The sequence below is a fragment of the Aethina tumida genome, chromosome 7 (genome assembly GCF_024364675.1).
Source record: "Aethina tumida isolate Nest 87 chromosome 7, icAetTumi1.1, whole genome shotgun sequence".
Taxonomy (NCBI): Eukaryota; Metazoa; Arthropoda; class Insecta; order Coleoptera; family Nitidulidae; genus Aethina; species Aethina tumida.
In genome coordinates this window covers 11453723-11473841 of record NC_065441.1, presented here as the reverse complement: position 1 = coordinate 11473841, position 20119 = coordinate 11453723, and the positions used below count along the sequence as shown (strand labels likewise).

The 20119-nt window shown below is 30.2% G+C and overlaps 9 protein-coding genes across 10 annotated transcripts; 3 read left to right on the top strand and 6 right to left on the bottom strand.

Moving 5' to 3' along the window:
• Positions 1–22: 22 nt before the first annotated feature.
• On the bottom strand, positions 23–2268 carry LOC109594557 (tetraspanin-36-like). The gene is made up of 6 exons (XM_020009776.2): positions 2162–2268; positions 1927–2100; positions 698–883; positions 350–643; positions 165–281; positions 23–114 (listed from the first exon to the last, which is right to left on the bottom strand). Exons 1-6 carry the CDS (start codon positions 2180–2182, stop codon positions 61–63), a joined length of 846 nt encoding a protein of 281 aa, XP_019865335.2. The 5' UTR covers positions 2183–2268; the 3' UTR covers positions 23–60.
• Positions 1142–1658, bottom strand: LOC126266247 (insulin-like growth factor 2 mRNA-binding protein 3-A). The gene has a single exon (XM_049969849.1). It carries the CDS (start codon positions 1588–1590, stop codon positions 1246–1248), a length of 345 nt encoding a protein of 114 aa, XP_049825806.1. The 5' UTR covers positions 1591–1658; the 3' UTR covers positions 1142–1245.
• Positions 2269–2473: 205 nt separating the features above from the next.
• On the bottom strand, positions 2474–4237 carry LOC109594546 (AP-1 complex subunit mu-1). Its single transcript, XM_020009765.2, has 2 exons — positions 4176–4237; positions 2474–4124 (listed from the first exon to the last, which is right to left on the bottom strand). Exon 2 carries the CDS (start codon positions 4035–4037, stop codon positions 2769–2771), a length of 1269 nt encoding a protein of 422 aa, XP_019865324.1. The 5' UTR covers positions 4038–4124; positions 4176–4237; the 3' UTR covers positions 2474–2768.
• A 143-nt stretch (positions 4238–4380) lies between these two features.
• Positions 4381–5691, top strand: LOC109594550 (60S ribosomal protein L31). The gene is made up of 3 exons (XM_020009769.2): positions 4381–4521; positions 4728–4955; positions 5509–5691. Exons 2-3 carry the CDS (start codon positions 4735–4737, stop codon positions 5657–5659), a joined length of 372 nt encoding a protein of 123 aa, XP_019865328.1. The 5' UTR covers positions 4381–4521; positions 4728–4734; the 3' UTR covers positions 5660–5691.
• A 437-nt stretch (positions 5692–6128) lies between these two features.
• On the bottom strand, positions 6129–6963 carry LOC109594535 (dynactin subunit 5). Its single transcript, XM_020009751.2, has 4 exons — positions 6855–6963; positions 6613–6800; positions 6449–6560; positions 6129–6392 (listed from the first exon to the last, which is right to left on the bottom strand). The coding sequence occupies exons 1-4, from the start codon at positions 6900–6902 to the stop codon at positions 6192–6194; spliced, it is 549 nt and encodes a 182-aa protein (XP_019865310.2). The 5' UTR covers positions 6903–6963; the 3' UTR covers positions 6129–6191.
• A 338-nt stretch (positions 6964–7301) lies between these two features.
• On the bottom strand, positions 7302–13179 carry LOC109594536 (uncharacterized). The gene is made up of 15 exons (XM_020009753.2): positions 12695–13179; positions 12287–12581; positions 11974–12229; positions 11869–11926; positions 11311–11751; positions 11001–11250; positions 10667–10951; positions 10364–10614; positions 9305–10312; positions 8676–9248; positions 8483–8617; positions 8261–8418; positions 8087–8213; positions 7897–8036; positions 7302–7590 (listed from the first exon to the last, which is right to left on the bottom strand). Exons 1-15 carry the CDS (start codon positions 13095–13097, stop codon positions 7387–7389), a joined length of 4584 nt encoding a protein of 1527 aa, XP_019865312.2. The 5' UTR covers positions 13098–13179; the 3' UTR covers positions 7302–7386.
• A 920-nt stretch (positions 13180–14099) lies between these two features.
• LOC109594565 (B1 protein) lies at positions 14100–14789 on the top strand. Its single transcript, XM_020009781.2, has 3 exons — positions 14100–14254; positions 14307–14469; positions 14523–14789. The coding sequence occupies exons 1-3, from the start codon at positions 14204–14206 to the stop codon at positions 14693–14695; spliced, it is 387 nt and encodes a 128-aa protein (XP_019865340.2). The 5' UTR covers positions 14100–14203; the 3' UTR covers positions 14696–14789.
• Positions 14790–15279: 490 nt separating this feature from the next.
• LOC109594543 (60S ribosomal protein L9) lies at positions 15280–16274 on the bottom strand. Of its 2 annotated transcripts, none has more exons than XM_020009762.2 (3): positions 16245–16274; positions 15602–15973; positions 15280–15516 (listed from the first exon to the last, which is right to left on the bottom strand). In XM_020009762.2, exons 2-3 carry the CDS (start codon positions 15967–15969, stop codon positions 15312–15314), a joined length of 573 nt encoding a protein of 190 aa, XP_019865321.1. In that variant the 5' UTR covers positions 15970–15973; positions 16245–16274; the 3' UTR covers positions 15280–15311. The 2 variants fall into 2 exon arrangements, with proteins under 2 accessions (XP_019865321.1, XP_019865320.1); XM_020009761.2 differs by lacking the exon at positions 16245–16274 and adding an exon at positions 16180–16202.
• A 399-nt stretch (positions 16275–16673) lies between these two features.
• LOC109594547 (zinc finger protein 883) lies at positions 16674–18428 on the top strand. Its single transcript, XM_020009766.2, has 2 exons — positions 16674–17589; positions 17675–18428. The coding sequence occupies exons 1-2, from the start codon at positions 16737–16739 to the stop codon at positions 18220–18222; spliced, it is 1401 nt and encodes a 466-aa protein (XP_019865325.2). The 5' UTR covers positions 16674–16736; the 3' UTR covers positions 18223–18428.
• Positions 18429–20119: the final 1691 nt, after the last annotated feature.

Genomic DNA, 20119 nt, shown 5'->3' with positions numbered 1-20119 from the left:
TAAAATGAAAGGTTGGAGATTTTTGGAAATTACTATATTTTGAATACTTTCGTTGTTCTTTTAAAGGTTTCTCCATATATAACATATATATAGTGTAATGCATATAGACAATACCTAAAAGTATTGAAATTCGTAACAAAGAATTTTCATATTTTTTCACTTACATGTATGCCAACTACAATAATATGCAAGTAAGAAATAAAAACATTGTACCAATAAATATCATAAGCCACACTAACTGTACAGTTAACTTGATACGCATTTTGCAGTGTACATTTACCCTGAAAAATAGTATAAGATATGATATATAACTAAATAATTAATATGGATTTGAATTAATATAATTTACCTTTTTGCAACAAGATTCAGGAATTTCTCCCCTTACAGTTGTCCAATCTGACGCGTTTAAAATGCCACAACATTCCAATCGTCTCTGTGTGATGTCCCAGGCAGATTTATGAGGATCGCTAGTGTCGTACTTTATTATAGATTCACCCATAGAAGCTACGAATTCCGATTTCAGTATTGTTGTTATTAGTTCGTTTTTTGATTCGTTTGCATATTTCATTTTCGATTTGTACACAAAACCCATGTAAGATCCAGTTAGCAGCAATATCGATGAGAAAATCATAAATACGATTAACTGTTAAAAAATGAACATTAATATGTGTTTTATAATTTTGTTACAAAAACAGACGAGTCCTAAAAACGGAGGATTTTTTTCGTTCATTGTGGATATGGCAATCCAAAAACAGATGAAGCATAATAGCGCACCAGGGATGCTAAAATATGTTATGTCCATCGCAATTTCTATCAGGAATGAATAGGGATATCTTCTCACTATTGACAGGATGCTTACACTCAGCACACCAAATCCAGTGGCCTAAAAATTACATTAGAAGAATGTATGGAAATTCGCTATAAATGTTTTTAGATTATATATATGAAGAAAAAAGAATTTAAGGATAATAATAATAATAATAATAATAATAATAATAATAATAATAATAATAATAATAATGGCCCATAGGACAGCTAGCATCCCTGCCTGTGGTCGGAAGATGCTTAGAATATTACCGAACTGCGAAGTAAATAATTAAAACAAAGAATGTCGAAGACAAAGTTTAAATAAAAAAATTACTTAAATAATTATTACATTTTGCTAAATCTGTTTATTAATAATATATATGTCTATGGTACATTATAATAGTTTTATCATAAACAATAATAAAAATTTGCAACATATTACATTTTCCGACGTCCCTCTCTCATTCTGCCGTTCGAGTAATGTATATGTATTGGTGCATCATTGAGTTCTGGATTAGTCCTTTTCTTGATGGACCCAACGGAAGGCTCAACATTTAAAACAGACCCGTTGAAATTAAATCCATTTAGTTTGTCAATGGCTTTGTCAGCTGCCGATTGATCCGGACAATCAACAAATGCGAATCCGCCGCGTTTAACGAGAATATTGTTATAAGCTAAACTTTGTTGGTCAAATAGGTGCTTGATTTGATTCTCATCGACATTGGTTGGCAAATTTCCTATGTAGAGCTTGTTCATTGTAATGGGAGCGCTATTATTACTCATCTTAGATATTTGCGAAGGGAATTGAAATGAAATGTCAAATTATGCGTCAAATTTATTCTATCTGTTAAAAATACCAGGTAACTTGATCGATGTATATTATCACTAATTGACACATATTTATGTGATGCATCTGATGAGGGAGTAATTGTATTTGATTTAATTTTTGATCATTTGAATGCAGCAAATGGGTTATTAAATTTTAAATTGAAATAATCGCCGTAATTTAACGTCTAGCCTATATTCATTTATTAAATTACCATTTGAGTCTTACGATTTAGGAATATTTTATCATTATACTATTTATAAATTGCGTAATTCTTTAATATTAATACTCACGAGCTCTAAAAATGCAATGAAACATAGAAAGAAAGATTCTGGAGTAACTTGTCGTCCTGTTTGATTTTGGTCAACTATGACGGGTCTTTGACTTCTTAAAGTTTCCCATGATAATTCTAGTGAATCGTACGATGGTGCATGTCTTAAATTATTGTCACCTTGAGCATTTAAATTCTGAAATTAGTAAACTTGTGAATGTTGGATGAATTACTAACAATAACTGAAATAAGATTACCTTAGGTCGAAAAACGTCCATCACAAAAATTTCTATAATTAGAATTTGAAATGTATTTACTGCGTTAATTTTGGGCAAAAATTTATATTAATTGACGTTTAATGTCATTTATAAAAATTCAAAATGAATCAGTGAACAATAAAAAATAATTGATTTTAAATTAAATAAACTAAAGAGATTTTTAGTTCTTAAACGTAATGTGTTGGATTTTTTTTACTCGGCATTAGCAAGTTGACTATTAAAAAAACCCACTCAATTTTTTTAATACATATAATTGTATAATGATATAGAAAGGTAAATAAAATGTATGTATCTATAATACAATATTTATTAAAATACAATTTCAGTGCATAAAACTGCCTTAGAAATAAAAACTAGGTCAAATAAAAGTTACAATAGAATTAAAATTATTAGCTTATATTACTATTTGATTTTTAACAGTTAAAGCCTTGTACAGTCGTAATTTCAAAAATTAATATATTTCCCATAATTGATTCCAATTTTTATATTGCAAGGCACCATATTAATACTGGAATGAAGTTGTTGCATTCTACCTTGCAATGACCAAGAAAGTTAAACGACTTAAATGCACAATTTTTATAACAATCTAGTTAGTTCTTAATTGATAGTCTCCATTCTGTGTAATGTACCTAACCCATGGCAAAGCTTGATAACCAGATTTTTCTATAATTTTCAAATACCTAACTTGAATGCCAGATGTAGTGAAATATGGAATCTCAAATTTAACTTGTATAGGAGGCTTGCCTTCTGTGTCTTCACATTCTACACTAGGTAAGCCAAAATGAGCCCTCATCAAATATTCCTTGCCTCCAGGGAATGATTTAATGGACCATGTAATGGCATTTTGTTCAGGAGCATATTTAACACTACCTATAGTGGTTTTGAATTTTGGTGAATCAGCATCTGGTGGCACAGGGATAATGATTTCAACATTGTTGGCTGTAGATCTTCTTTTGAATTGTGACTTGGCTTTAATCATATATTCTACTCTGCTGTGAGCATGTCTTTCAATAACAGACTCAATCCAAATTAAAGGTTTGACATGAGTGTTTAGCCTATAGCTCATTAACTCAAACTCACCATCTGGTGGTATGAAAGATATGGTTCTGTCTATTTCAAATCTGGACAATCTTACACACTGATGAAATTTGGTGTCTTCTAATTCTACAGATTTTGACTTTCCTCTGCCTGTTGATTCAAATAGAACCTTATCATTGAGGCCTAGTCTTAGTTCAGGCATGCCCGAGAGATATACTCTCATTTTTATGGCACCCACTATCTCACTTCTTAAAACATTGCCATTTGAGTTTGCCAGCAAGTTAACAGATTCAATCACATCAAGAAATACTTCATTTTTCCTGTACTTAATGCCCTCTGATCTCCATGATACTGCATTAGTAACAGCAAGTGGTATTCTGGGTTGTATTTCTAATTTGTGTCCTTCTTGAGTAATGTATTCTTGCAAGATTTTACTGTCTGTTGTTTGTGGATAACCAAAGTCAATGAGCTCATCCAACAGCTCATATATCACAACAAAATTATCTCTAATACTTTCTTCCTCAAGTTCTTTAAAATATTCTGTCATAACTTGAACTATTTTGTGTAAAAATACAAATACCAACGCAATATTTGCATTTTTCTTGGTGGTGCTGACAATAAATAAATTATTTGTTTTTATGTAAGCAAAGGTGCACTCAGGTGTTTGAAGAATTGGTGTTAACAGTCCTTCCTCTTCTTTTTCAAGAAGTAATGGCATAAACTTTTCAATCACTCCTAAATCTATATCACCTCTGTAGTTCCTAGATATAAGTACTTTGCCTTTAATGTCCAAAATATATATAGCTGAGGACGACATGATTTTTGTTTTTATTTCGCTGCCCTATTTAATATATAATAAATTATATAGCCAAATACGTCTAATTTAGTGGAATGCTTCTGTTACCTAAAAGCTAAATGGTAGTTCTAATTTATGGTATTGATGAATATAACTTACATCATTTGTATTACTTATATTAAAAATATGAAAATTTATTATACACGTCGGAAGAAGCTGGAAACTTTGATGTCAAAGGGTTGGTAATGCCAACACACCTATATTTACAGGTGCAAAATTACTTTTAACTTAAATTAAAAGAAATCAGTGAATTTCAACTTGTTCGCAATTTTAGAATTTAAATTTTGAAAGCTATTATATTTTTAAAAATAAATTTTTATTATAAAATTGCCATCTCTGAGTATTAACAAAGACTACCTAGAGAGGACTCTGTAATACCGACTGTGTAGTTTTTATAGTTACAAAATTTTGCCAACCTCTTTCGTGTCGTCGTTAGTGCAAGAAGGTAGGTTTTCGGATTTTTCTGAAACTTTATCCGTAATCATCCACAAATACCAGTATTAAACATTTTATTTAGGTAGTACAAATCCATACATTATATTCCCGTTTAATATTTCCCCATTTATTTTTATAATTTTTCCACAATATCATACAAAAACAAATGTGTTAATGTTAGAGGTTATGTTTTCTGAAACTTGGTTTGTGTTGTAGCATTAAAATGGCAAAGACTAAGGCTGAAAAGAAAAGATCAGCGATCACCGAAGTGGTGACCCGCGAATTCACTATCAACCTTCACAAAAGGTTACACGGTATCGGGTTCAAGAAGCGCGCACCCCGTGCCATTAAGGAAATCCGTAAGTTCGCTGAAAAACAAATGGGCACCCCAGACGTGAGGATCGACACCAGATTGAACAAGAGTCTGTGGTCCAAAGGAATCAGGTGAGTGATATGTTTATATATTTGTTTACTTTCTGTAAGTGTCTTTGAAACTAAGTTTACTATTTAAAGGGAGTAAATCAAATAAACTCTGAAAATCTAATATTGTTATGTAAGGTTTCAGCAAAATTATAAAAAAATTATTAATTTTACATAACTTTTTTAAAATAAACATAAAATTTTGGAAACATTGTTTTTTGTATCATGTAGTGATAAAAATCATCTACAATTTTAAAGAGAACCATTTGTATTGTTTTTTAAATAATAAAATATTTATATTTTAATTCATAAGTATTAAATATATGTAGAATTCATCAAATCTATTCTATGTCATTTTGAAATGTTTAAGTAAATTCCCCTGTAGATAAGTTCTATATTTAATTAATAATTGAAAATTTTGGATAGGTTATAATCTTTATTCCAGTTTCAGAATAATATTTGCCATATAAAAGATTATTTAGAATTCTTTATCTACATATTACCTTTCACATACATTTCATTAAATAATTTAGTTTATTTATTTATGCATTTATTAATATATATTTTTATTTTATAGGAATGTTCCTTTCCGTGTCCGCGTCCGTCTTTCCCGTAGGAGAAACGATGATGAAGATTCCGTCAACAAATTGTACACTCTTGTCACATATGTTCCAGTAGCTTCTTTCAAAGGTCTTCAGACAGAAAATGTAGACGCTAGCCAAGAATAAGTGACGTTATAATAAATTTTTTAATTTAACAAGATATCTTTTATTTTATCACATAGTTAAAGTATTTTTCGTTGGTAAAAACGAAAATATGTAATAAAAATTACATTAAAAAGTAACTACAAAACCTAATTTAATGTTTTTGTAACAAAAAACAACATTATGTTTTACATGTAGTAATCTAAAAACATTTTTTTTCTCAAAAAAAGTTTGCACATAATAAGAGAGCAATTAAATAATAAAATATGTTACACACTCCCTTTTAATATTTTAAAAAATCTAGAACAAAAAAACTAATAGGATTTAAATTACCTATAGTAACATCATGTAAAACAAGTGTTGCATTGTCAAGTGTTAAAAGTTAAAACTTTAACAGAGATTTCCTGTTGCCATTATAGTAATAAGCCAATTATTTGTTACACAATACTCTTTATTAATAAAAATTAAAAAAGTAAAGTAATACTTAATAATATACAGTTTAATAATTTATATTTATAAAATTTGTTAAAGCTATAAATAAAAAGCAGATTGGATATTAAATTAGCTTATTAGGTTGGAAATGCTGATAGTACCCTCTTGTAAAATCTACCATTAGATCAGCTTGACATTCTGGTAAATCACCTACAGCAACACCAGGTGAGCCACTGACTCTTGTGAAAGGAGGCACTACAGTTTCAGGTGCCAAAATTGTATTGTCTTCAATAAAACAACAATCTTTTAAAACACATCTACGACCCTAAAAAATAATGTATTATGTATGTGCAGTGCATATAACCATTTAATTAAACTTACAATAACACAATTTTTTCCTATGTAAACATAAGATCCAACTTGAGATGCATTAACTACAGATCTCTCACCAACAAATACATTATCCCCCATGCTGAGAGGAAAAAATGCAACCCTTAAAATTTAATTATGAATTAATAATATTTTAAAATGAAACAAAACTGTACCCTTTGCTAAATTTTTTGTAAGGTGGTCTTAAAACTGCTTCCCTACTTATTATACAATATCTGCCTGTTTTAACATTTGCAAGGTCCCCTCTAATAATTGCCTCGCTTTGAACGATAACTTTACCTTGCAAAACAATATTTTGTGAGCCACATAGAACAGTTTGTCGACACACTTTATTGCCAGAGGCCTAAAACGATTTTTATAAAAACAACTAATTGAATTCATACTTTTAAATATTTACGGTTTCCACAAAATCGCTTTTATTATAGTTTATATCTCTCAATTCCATTTTTATTTGCAAATGACAATTCTAACCCAACCTAAAATTCTGATTTGACATATGATGTTAACGCCACCTATAAACATGTTTAATTAACAGATTAACAGAAATGAGGGAAATATGACATTTTCAAAAATAAAAGAAGTAAGAATATAATTACAAGTGTATTTTGAAATACAGGACACGACAAACCATTTGTAATATTTGTAAATAATAGACACCTTTTTTTAACTATTGAAATAACAAATTTTAACATTATCATAGAGTTTTTCATAATAAGTTCATGAAAGTATTTATTAATGTGGCAAATGGATTAATACATCCAACCCAATCTCAATATGACTTATCTATCATATTTCATGATTATAAATAAATATTTCTAATTCATTTACCAATAAAACAGTTGAATGTTATTAATAAAATTTTATTAATAAAATTAATAAACCAACTAAAATTTTTCTAATTACAGAAATAAAGAAATATACTTTAGAAGTTATTTTTTTAACTTTAATTCATGCGGACGGATAATTTTAAATGGATAAATTTCCTCTTCTTTCGACGGCGACAATGAAAAAAATGCATTACGTATTCTTTCTGAATAAAATTGGTACAAAAACAAAGAAGGGAAGAATTCTCTTGAATTTTCTATCAGACTCTGCTTGATTTTACGATAAAAGTCGAATCTAGTCTTGTCAATCTAAAAAATTAAAAATAATAGACAATTTTAAAAAATATATATAATTTTAGAACTATCGTCATCTTTGATTTTAATGTTTCCACTGGTGCTCTAATAGCACCATAATCAACTTTTTAGTAGGAACAAAATGTATAAAATAAAAGAGAACGACGAACTAAATTACATAATAACAATAGTTATTTCTATTCAATAAAAAAAAATCAATTATAAGTTGAAATAATAGGTACTATTGTTACACAAATAATTTTTATTATTGTATACATTAGTGTATACGTATAAGTTTTTTATAATAAATACTAAACGTACCAACGCTTTGTAGTAATCTGAATCAGCCCATGTGGCCCGTCGCATTTGTTCAACCGTTAATGGGTTTTCCATTTCGACTCTGGCATAACACTTTGCAATATGAAGGTTTGTTAAATCTTTAGACACATTCCAAAATTTAACTAAAATGAAAAACTATATTTCATTTCAGGATATCAGTATAAAAATTTACTTATATCTTTAGATGTCCAGGTCACACCGCTTCTCATTTGCAACCAAATCTTGAAATGGGGTAACTTATGACAATCAGGAAGTTTAGCTATATGAAATCCATCTTCTTGCAAGCTTAATAAGGCAGCCTAAAAATACAATTTTATTGTCGTATGAGCCTAGGAATTTTATATACCTTAAGCAGATTCTCTTGCTTAGAATACGATTTGGGAAACTTTTTAATAATAAAAAATCTTTTAATTTCAACATCGGAAATGTCTATAGGTTCTGGTGCACTTATCACTTCCTCTTTCTTTGGCTTAGATGCTACTCCTTTGATTCGAGGTTTAGTCCCTTAAAAACATAATGTTTAGTGGGTATATATTACAATTTAATTGGAAAATTCATTTTTTAATACTTTTAGATTGCTTTTTAGGAAGCACAGGTTTCTCATTAGAAGAATCTGGTGGTATAACATCGTTTTCTTGAGAATGATTGGAAGGATTTTGAGGTTTATCCTCAGGAGGTTCTTCAAATGGTTGATCTTCTGGTCCTAGGGTAAAATTTTTTATACAAAATTTAGCTTAAGAACAGGGAAAAAACAATTTTACCCTGATCTTCTTCCCCTTCATGTTCTTCATTGGACCTTTCATCTTGTTTACAATGATATAACGTATCAGGATTTACTTCAAATTTTAAAGTTGGAACAATAGGATCATCCATAAACAACTCATTATCTCTTATTAACTTTTTGGTTTCCTCAATAAAATTCCTAATACTTTGTTGCTTTTTCTCAATGTTTTCCAGTTCTTTTTCCTCGCGGAAAATCTCCTTCTGTTTGTCCAACTCTAGTAAATATTCATTGATGTAATTCAACATTTGCGTCAAATAATTGGTATAAAAATCCGTGCAAAAAGCGTGAGCATTTTCGAATCGCCTAAACATATCCATACATGGGCATTCTTCTATGTATTTGGCATTGGACAAAATAAAAACATTGCCCTGGTCGGTCTCTTTTACTCCACAAATGTGGTACGTAACTCGCCCCTTTGGAGGCTGTGGCATCATAGCCATCATGTGTTCTTCCTCCAATTGTTTTTTTATCATAGCAGCACATTTGCAGTCCGGTTCCTGCCGGACGCCAGATATTAGATAAACGGGTCCATCCGGGGAGTTCACAACACCTATAGTCAATGAAAAATTTATTTTGGTAAATTATAGTGTCTATCTTGTTTCATACCTCCAACAATATACTTATTACTTTTGGATTTTAATCTAACCACAGCAGCAATTCTTTTTTTATAATCTTCGTAGAATTTTAACTTTTCTGTGTACATTTTTAGACATTGGCACTTAGTTTCGCCGTACACATCCGAATCTACTTCTTGGATAGGTTCTTCAATTAACTCAGTTTCTTGTCCATAACCATAATTATAGTCATAGCCAGTGTCATAGTCAGAATAAATAGGACTTTGATAATCATTCTGATAATTATCGGGATCATAATCTCCAAATTCATTCGTTGTTTCCTCAGTAGTGTTTTGGACAGAAGACATTTCTTTTTGTTTAAGTCGATATGCTTTAATCTCATTTTCTTTTCGTCGTTCTTCCTTACATTTTTCGCAGCGACACTTCATCGAAAAATATTTTTCTAAATGGGGTCGACACTTACATACCTCCATAATTTCTTTATCTTCCGGTGAGATGATAAATTCTTTATCATCTTCTATGTATGGATTACGTCCGTCTCCAGCGAAGAGACCAGATATTATATACTCTGGACTATCTTTTCCTTGTGTAACTCCCCCAATTATCATGTTTTGTTTTTTTAATTGTTTCATTTTATCCCGTGTCAGTAACCCACATTCGTAGTCGTGAAGTCTATCTTGATAATCTTTTAAACAACTGCAAGTTGGCAATTGCACGCCGCCGATAACATTGGTCAGCGTTCCATAAGGATCAACTTGCGATCCGGCAATTACAAACGTTCCGTCTTGTAATCGGCGTTCAGTCTCACATTTCTGACAACGACATTGTTTGCTAATGAATTTTTCATAATGTTGTTTACATATTCTGCATTCTTTTGAGCAAATTTTTGCTTTCTCAGGTGGGTTTTCTAATAAAGTGAAGTAATCATCGTCTACGTAATTTGGTATCCTTTTATTCATCTCTTCTATTTTGTCAAGGTACACTTCAAGACATTTACAGCTGCTCTTCTGTTTCATACCCCCAATATTATATACGGGACCTGAATATAAATATTATGAATTTGTTAGGGATCTTTTAATTGTGTACTAACCGTCGGGTGTTATAGTAACACCCTGAATGATGGGTCTAACACCAATATTTTCTTTCAGTTTTTTTTTCCCTTCTTTTATAATTTTCCGATACTCAAATTTTCTAATATTGTCCAGGTACTTTTGTAAACAATCGCATGTTCTTATGCAAATTCCACCAATTATAGGAACTAAACCTTGTTCTGTTTCTACTGATCCGCCAGAAATAAAAAAGGGATTGTTGCGCCTATCTATGACTTTGCATTTTTCACACCTAAATTTGATACACATATTCATCATAGATATTAAATTAAATTGTGTTGTACCTGCATTGTTTCTTTATAAATTTTTCGCTTTTCTTTTTACACTCGCACTCATTGGGTTTCTCACGAATTTTACATTTTGAAACTTTAGTCTCTGTAGCATTTGGCATATTTCCTAAATCATTGATATCGAAATTAACTAACTCCTTGCGATAATAATCCAAAGTTGCTCCGGGTGGCCCGTAACTCAAGCCAGAGACAATCCCACCTAAAATAAATACAGGACCATCTGGAGTACATACGACTCCTTGAATTTGATATTTATTTGGTAACTTCTTAAGCTCCATTCTGAAATAAGTGAAGGAAATAATAAAGAAATGAGAGTTCATTATCTTACTTTGCTTTGGTAAAACTTTTTTCCTCTTCGCATACTTTAAGCTGTTCGTAAAAATGTTCTAGACATTCGCATTTGTTTTGCCGAATTCCTTGTATAAAAGGTATCATGTGCCCACTTGGAGTCATTTTACACCCACCCATTATTGGCGTAGCTAATGTGTTCGGTACGTAACAATCACACGAGTCCGGAATTTGCAGTGTCGCTGGGGGCAACTTGGGATTGCCTGTCACACACATGCTGACAGTTCCTTCTTCAAATGAATAAAAAAAATAAATCTTCTAATTACATTTTAGAATAATTGTACAATTACCTTCCTTAGACAAACCTATGCATTCCATACATTTAACTTCACATGTACTTTTTACGCTGATTTTATCACAAAAATCAAATTGTATCTCCTCATCGATCGCTTCAGACTTTCTACTAACACTATTTTTTGTTGATTTCTTCCTTTTTGCCGTCGGGGGTTTTGTGGTTGTACCTGAATTCCCCTTTTTACGAGGTTTGGTACTGTCATCAGGATTTTTCTTTTTTTCTCTAACAGTAGAATCATCATGAGATACTCTAGTGACATTTTTCTTTTTCTCTTTCACAGGAGGTTCGTCTTGGGATGCATTAGTAATTGATTCCAGAAAAAAAGGATCAGACATGTAAGAAGGTTTTAGCAAATAAACCTTATTAGAATTGGTCTTCTCGTTATAAAGTTGCTGAGCCGCAATAGTTTCTTGGATAATCTCTGCTTCCTTTGGATCTATTTATGATGTTAATTTGTCATAATTAAAAATACAATTTGTGATACTAATTAAAAAGCATAACAAATAATTGAAAAAAACATTGTTGGAAAAAATTATGGGGCAGTTTTAATTACCTGGTATAAGATCCGTATCTATGTAATTATATCCATTATTATGCTTTATTTCATATCGCTAAAATAATAAAATGATGCATAAGAAAAAATTTTTTAGAAACTTACCATTCTTGGAATATAACTAAAATATGGTATATTAGGTCGATAAATCCGTGTGAAAGCACATTTTTTCTTTTTGTGAGGTTTAAAAACAACTTGTTCTAAATAAGGTGATATCGGTTTCGACTTTTTCTTTTGAGGTTTTACCTCTTTCTTTTTTGATTTGTTAGCGGGTGTTTCTTTTGGAGGTGAAGGAATTCTGACATGAAGTTCTCTCAACGTGTTTTCCATTGATAGATGAACAACAGAAGATATCAACAATCTGAAAATGTTATATCTAAAGACAAAACACGTATATTTTATTAAATATATTCTCCACCTATCATTTATAGAATAACCAGTTCTTTTAGGATTTATTAAACTATACAGCTGCAATAAAAACTCTTCGGGGCTGCCACCACAACGAAGCAATGCATTTTTAATGTGTCTGGGATTAGGTCTTAAAACTAAACCTAATTTAGAAATCACCTCTTGACATCTAACAATAGTATCACAAAACAAATCCGTGTCGATGCATATTTTTAATTTCTCAATTGCTTCCATTTGAGCAGGTGATAACTCTTGAAACCACTCGGGGCCGCAAAGTTGTTGCAAACATGCATGTTTAGACTTATCTATAATATTATGCAAATAAAATATATACTTTATAACATCACAATGAAAAGGAAGGGTATTCATTAACAATTGTTTGTGGAAATTGATTAAATTTACTTTTTCAATAACTTACGAAGTTGGTGGTACTGAATTTTTGCATTTCGCTTTGCTATATTTAACATTTCAACTTGTTTTTTCTGCTCCTTTTCAAACTTTCTGTCTCTGACTTCGTCCAAGTATTCGAAAAACGGCGGCCGACCGTGAAAATATCGTTTTTTCATAGTGGTTGTGTTCTTCTTTGGTGTAACATAAGTGGCTTGCGTCTGACGAAAAGAAATTTTTTTGTTTCCGGCGTCGAACTTGCAGTAAGTCTGAGATATATTGTAATCAATGGCATAGCCTAAAGATGGACGCATCTCCTCGAATGTGTTCCTTTCCGGTTCCAAAGATGTTTTCATGACTCTCCCCACATCTTTTTTGCATGGTAGCACTTTATAGAAGAGATCTTGACTTTTGTAGTTTGGTTTGCCCGACATTTTGGATGTTGAATTGGTACTTTTACCTGACTAATATTATCAGATAATTAATTTTAAAAAATAAGACGGAAGAATATTTTAGTTTTCTGACATGTCTCAATTTTAACATAAATGACATTAATTGATGTGAAGCTTGTCTGTTAACAATTATTATTATGATTGTTATAAAATATCATTATAATTACAATTGTTCACAAACCTTTAAAATATCAAAATTTTAGAATAATATTTTTTTTATGGCAATTCGGGTACGAACTTCGTACTACGAAGAGCAGGATAATTGTATTCTTTTTTGAACATTTCACCTAAGCAATGACAACTAAATATTTCAAAATGGTCTTTAAATCGGTCAAATGAATGTTTGATCGCAGTTTACTTAGGAATATCCCAATTAGTACTTGACAATTGTTTGGGTCAAGACAAATGCCCCAATTATGTTAGAGTACAACGAAATTGCAGTGCTCGAGTTGTGTTCAATTGATTCTTTCAAATTCAATTGGAATTTCTAGATTCAAACAAAACAATGAAGATTAATTTTCTTTTCAGTCATTTGGTTTTCTTCATAGAAAATCTAGATGACTACAGCTATAAACAAGGTAAAAAGTTTCAGCAATACTGAAAGATAAAGAAGATTCAGAGGTGAGCTAATGATGACGGGTTATAGCAGCTCTTTTACATGAGATGACCAATCGATACAAAATATAAAAAATTAAACAATGATTTTTACACATGTTTTTTCTCGTAATTTTTTTTTCTTTCCACCCATATACTTATAATTGAGGAAACTAATGAAAGTAAAGTAAGTAAAAAATTACTCAGTTGGGAAAAGTGACTAAAATAGTAATTTTCTTTGAAATTTTGAAAATTTATTTATTTATGTGTATAATATAATAAACAATTTACGTGATAATTTCATATAGTTTTATGTCCATACTTTATTTCTTTGTTGCACAATAAAGATTATAATTTATCACACGTTTATTTGTTTACGATTGCATACAGATTTCATAGTTATTCCCCTTTTCATATATATGTTTCTAAGAAATATTTGCCTCAGAGTATATAAGTAGAAAATAACACCTTCAAAGTTAACATACGAATTAAACATGAGATTTATCAGTTTCTTAATTCTTCTTGCAGCTCTTGTTTCTGCTCTGGTGAGTACACATTTGTATAGTACTGATATAATTATTAATTATATTATATTAGGCTAAAACAAGAACAAAAGAAGAAATTGAACAGCTCAAGAAATGGCACAGTGAATGTGGTGAAGATGAAGAAACGAAAGACTTGCTGGACAAAGCAAGATCAGGAGTGTGGTTGGACCATCCCAAACTAAAACATCATATTCTTTGCTACTCCAAAAAATTAGGTATGCGCATAAATTAATGAAAATATTAAAATTTATTAATTTTTGTTCGACAGGTTGGCTAAATAGCGAAGGCAAATTTAACATAGACGAAACCAGAAAAAACTTTGAAAAATACTATGACAAGCCTCAAGTTGATAAATTAATGGAAAAATGTATTGAGGAAAAAGAAACACCAGAAAAAACCGCAATAGCACTGTTTAAGTGCAGACAGACTGTTCTTCATTAGATTTTTTTCAAATATATTCCAGGGTTGTCAGAAGATAAAACATTTGGAGAACAAACATTACATTGACATATATTAAATAACAGTTAAATTAAAATGTTCCAACAGATTTGTTTATTTCCAGTAATTGTATCAAAATAATAAAATTTTACAAAAATGTTTTTTAATGTCAATCTTAAACATATTTATGTAACACATAATTATTAATTTTCATTAAATTAAAATAAACACCAGAAATGATCAGTTTTATTCAGTTTATATTAGAACAGTTTTTAATTTATGATATTTCCAAAAAACCAGTAACTGACTAGATTTGTCAAATAAAGAAATTTTACTGTGAAAATATTCAGTTCCTTATAAAGAAGAAAACAAAACAAGCTTTAGAAATAATCTTATTATATAAATATATCATTAAGTGTAATTTGAAGAGAAGTTAGGTAGATGAAAAAAATATATATCTACTAGAATCAAAAATGTACATTCAATAAAAGTACCATTTAGGATATAATTTTATATCTAAAACAATTTTTTATTCACAAATTGTTCATTCAAAATATCAGTAAGGAAGAATAATTAAAACTTCACAGTTGGAAACTTATAATGTATTTAGTACACAAACTTATTCATCATCTTGTACAACTGTGGTCTTTTCAGATACATACAAGCCATCCAAGAACTTTCTGATATCCTTGTTCTTTACAGTTGTTGATTGTTGAATCAGCGCAGCTGATCTGGAAACATCCTCCAAAGAGTTTCCTTCGATGATCAGTTCATCCTTTTGTTTTTGGGAGTTGGTGACAGTTACACCAGGGGCCATCTTTACCCTTCAAAGAAAAATAACCACCATTCAAGTTATTCTTTAGCTGATTAAAAGCTTTAAAGATAAAGTACATAACAAAACAAACTTACCTTCTGATGTATTTTTCACCCAAGAAATTCCTGATTTCAATAAGGGTGTTATTTTCAGTGGTGACACAGTTGATGGGAAAGTGAGCATATACAGCCCTCATTTTGTATTGGTATCCCTTGGTGACACCCTTCAACATGTTTTCAACATGAGAGCACACAGTCCTGACAGAGGCAAGCTCTTTCTTGGTACCGAACCATTTTTCAACTTTCAACAACCTGGGGTTTACCATACGGATATCGAGAGCCAAGTGTTTGAAGCTGCGTTTGAGCGTGCCCCTGGGCCCCTTAACGGTGATCACTCTGGACTTGGTGTGGACAGTGATCCCTTCTGGGATTTTAACTGTCTGGTTTGTCACAATTTGCTTCATGATACTAAAATGCACAACAATCTAGATTAGTTACGGAAGTTTTCACTCACCTAAGTGTTAAATTTAAGTTAAACGACACTTGTTTTTGGGCAACATAACCTATCACTATCACTTATATTTGTAATTAACAAATTTTCACTAATTTTTACGGAAAATACACACTACAGGGAATGCACAAAGTAAAGATGAATTAAAAGGGCGGATTATTACTTGATTTAATGCTCCCAAAAGGTCGATGGATCGAGATTTTCGTCTTGTAAAAAATAAATACAAACCTTTCACGTTGACGTACAGAAGCGGAAGAGAATTAGAGAAAGTACAGCGAGCCCCCGCCAGAGGTCTGTTAGTTATAATTTGTATATCGAGATGGCGATTATTCCAGTTTCATTTAACAATTTATATGAAATTAAATTAATGCCATTATAAAAATGTTAAGCGTGATATTGACGTATTCTTATTAATTTTTCTTCAAAAAATGATAAATGACATCAATAATTTTAAATTATAGATTTATCTCACCTCAGACTTCTGTGGCAACTACTTCTTACTACCTATTATGAACGAACTCTATTAATTAAATTATTAAATCACAATCTTTGAAATTAATAAATAAACTATAAAATTTTTCTTTGTTATGACATTAGTAAAATGGTTGCTGTTTTACCGACTTTAAATGTCACTTTTGTAAATAATGTCTGAATGTATTCATCTTTTTGTAAAATATGGAAATTGTCTAAAGTATTTTCGTTTATCAGACACTAATAATAATGGATAATGAACAAAAAGATGTGTACATAAAACAAGAAATTCGGGATATAGAATATGAAGACGATGATGATAAACACTCAATTAAAAATGAAATTTCTATCGACACGGTCGAGAAAATTGAAACTTCGTTTGATGAGACAAGTCCAGATGAAATAATAGAAGAAATAGTTGATGATACAACATGTAAAATTTGTAATAACAAATTTGACACCCCCGAATTACTACAAACTCATTTAAGAAAAAGGAGACTGGCCCACAAGCTGTTTAAATGTTGTTTATGTGGCAAATCATTTAGGGATAATTCACAATTAGGAGTTCATGTTAGGAAACACACAGGAGAGAAACCTTATGAATGCACACAATGTGGGAAAAAGTTCTCTGTAAATGGCAATTTAAACAAACATTTAAGAATCCATACAGGTGAAAAGAGATTTGAATGTGATACGTGTGAAAAAAAATTTACTCAGTTTGCACATCTTGAGGATCACATGAAAATTCATACAGGCGAAAGTCCTTATCAATGTGATTTATGTAACAGTTCATTTAAAACAAAATCTAGATTAACTAGACACAAAGTACAGCATGGAGTTGGCGTACCCAAGAGATCAATTCAATGTCCAGCATGTGCAATTATTTTGAAGAGCACTGGACTTCTTGAAATCCATCTACAAACCCATATTAAAGGAAATCCTGATTTTAGATGTGAACAATGCAACAAAAAATACAAGAGTTTGTACACATTATACATGCATAAAAAACAACATGATTCTCCCAAAATTTTTAAATGCAATTTATGTACTAAAACGTTCAGAAACCAGAGCCATTTAAGGAGACATGAAAACTCACATGCTGGTAAGATGTAAACGAATTTTTTAATGCAAATGCAACCATTAAATAATTTTTTTTATATTATTTATTATCTTATCTATTTTTGTAGGTGTAAAACCATATTGTTGTGATATATGCCTTAGAGCTTTTCCTTGTATGCAGAATTTGAATAGGCACAGACTTACCCACACTGGTGAGAAGCCATACAGCTGTGAGGAATGTTCAAGATCATTCCTGACATTGGAGAATTTGAACAGACACAAAAGAACTCACACTGGTGAAAAACCCTACACCTGTGAGGTGTGTAACAAAAGTTTTGCTCATAGCACTACTTTGAAAGAGCACAGATTAACACACACTGGTGAAAAACCTTATGGTTGCAATATTTGTGGGAAAAAATTTAGTTTAAATAAATCTTTATATAAGCATATAAGAATAAATCATCCAGATGATTATGTAACTTACAAGGAAATTAATGAGTTGCCCAAAAATTTAAAAGCACCCATAGCCAATGAGTTGGATATCAAATTGGAGGAACCTGAGTATGTGAATAATGAAGAAATTAAAGAATTAATTCACGATATCAATGTGATAAATGAAGAACCAAATAAAAGTGAATTTAGTGATCAAATGTGTATAGTAAAGGAAGAAACTTAAATTTCATAGATTATTTAGTCTTATTTTTTTTTAGTGAATTTATTTTTATTTAACTGTATAGCTAAAACTAATTAATTATATATATGTAATCAAAATTTTTTTTTTACATTTACATTTTTTATATCATGTTTTAATTCTAAGTGATGTTGTTATTGATAAAGCCTCTATGATTATAGTATAAATGATGTGGAACATCATTAAATGTGAATAGTAGTTAAATTAAATAACTCTGGGGTTGTACATTTGTTGATGTCAAAAAATAAGAAGAAAAATTGAATATTTCAATTTTATTTACTTATTTTAAAGTTTGGAACATCTCTTGTTTCCATTAATTATAAAATTTTAACATGTACTATTTTATACCATGTAGGCAGTCTGAATGAAATTATATTTATATATTTAAAAATCAGAAAGTCTTATTTTTTGAACTCCAAATGTACTTGCACAAATCCTTAGAATAAATGTATTTATATAATTTATTTTCCAAAAAGAAAAACAAAATTTTAATACAAATATGTTACAAAAATTTATTGTTTAATTATACACTACCATGCACACATGAAAACTTAATTTAGTTACTGGGTTGAAGTTATCCATTTGAAAATATTGTTTTCAATTTTTATAAAAAATTATAACATAGTCCATGTTAAGAAAAATAATTGAGTTTTTTCAATGTTATAATGTTTTTATCAAAAACACATAGATAATATGTATAATAAATTAAAACAAAACAATTATATCATTAATTTTAATTCAATAACAAATATCTTACAAGCTTGCACAAAAACTATAAATATAATCAAAACATAAATAATAAAAAATATAAGTGTAAATGTAATAAAAATGTATAATTCATGTTTTCAATAACCCAAGTTCAAATTCATTCTATGGGTCTAGTATCCAGGTACTTAACAGCCTCTTCATATTTCATTTTGTGTACATCCATAAAAATTTTGGTACAAAACTCAGGCAAAAGTACCTTAAAAAAATACTGAGTTAGTTTGTTTTCCTTATCAAATTCATCACAGAGTAAACTCATCAAATATTCTTGTTGGTCATATGTGAACAGAATAGTACTAGTATTGTATGCTAGATCTCTTGGGGTCAAATCATAGCTTGTTTTATAGTTATAGAATCTATCATGTCTTTCAGAACATTGTTCACCAGTGATTATGTTGGCCAAGTATGACTTATTTTTCTTAAAATATTTTCTTAATTGTTTATTAGTTAAATGTGCACAACCTAGTACAGTTTCTTTTGCTTTTTCTTGGGAGACATCTAAGGAAAAACTTAAGTCTAAAGGTATGTCTTCAATTTCTCCTAGTCCATCCAGTTCACGTTTTAGATCTTCTAGGTCCTCTTTTTCTCTCATAATTTCAGATGTCGAAGGCATTAACACACCATATGTTTCGAATGAATTACTTTTTACCAGGGATTTATTTTTAGAACATTTTTTATTTTTAAAGTCCATAATTTTACTATTTTGTACAGTACCATCTTCCTTCCTTTTTTTTACAGAAGTACAACTTTTCTGTTTCACTGACTCTGTTTTCTTTAGCACTTTTTGTTTTTTTAGTTCAGACTTCTTTGGTGTTTCAATAGCATCTTTGTGTTGTTTACATTTTGAGTCCTTTTGTTTATTTAAGCTACAATTTTCCTTTAAATTATGACCAGTTTCCAACCAACTAGTGATTTTGTTTGATTGACTTCCGGATGTGTTCCTTGTAAGTCGACGCCTTGGTGATCTGGTTGTTTTACCGTTTTTACTTGGACTTATTTTGTCAACATCTTTAGTCGAATTTTGCGCACCAAATAGTTTAGCGATGAGTATATTAGTGGCTTTGCAGTCCATTGAATTTTGCATTGTTTCTTACAATTAGACCCATTTACAATATGG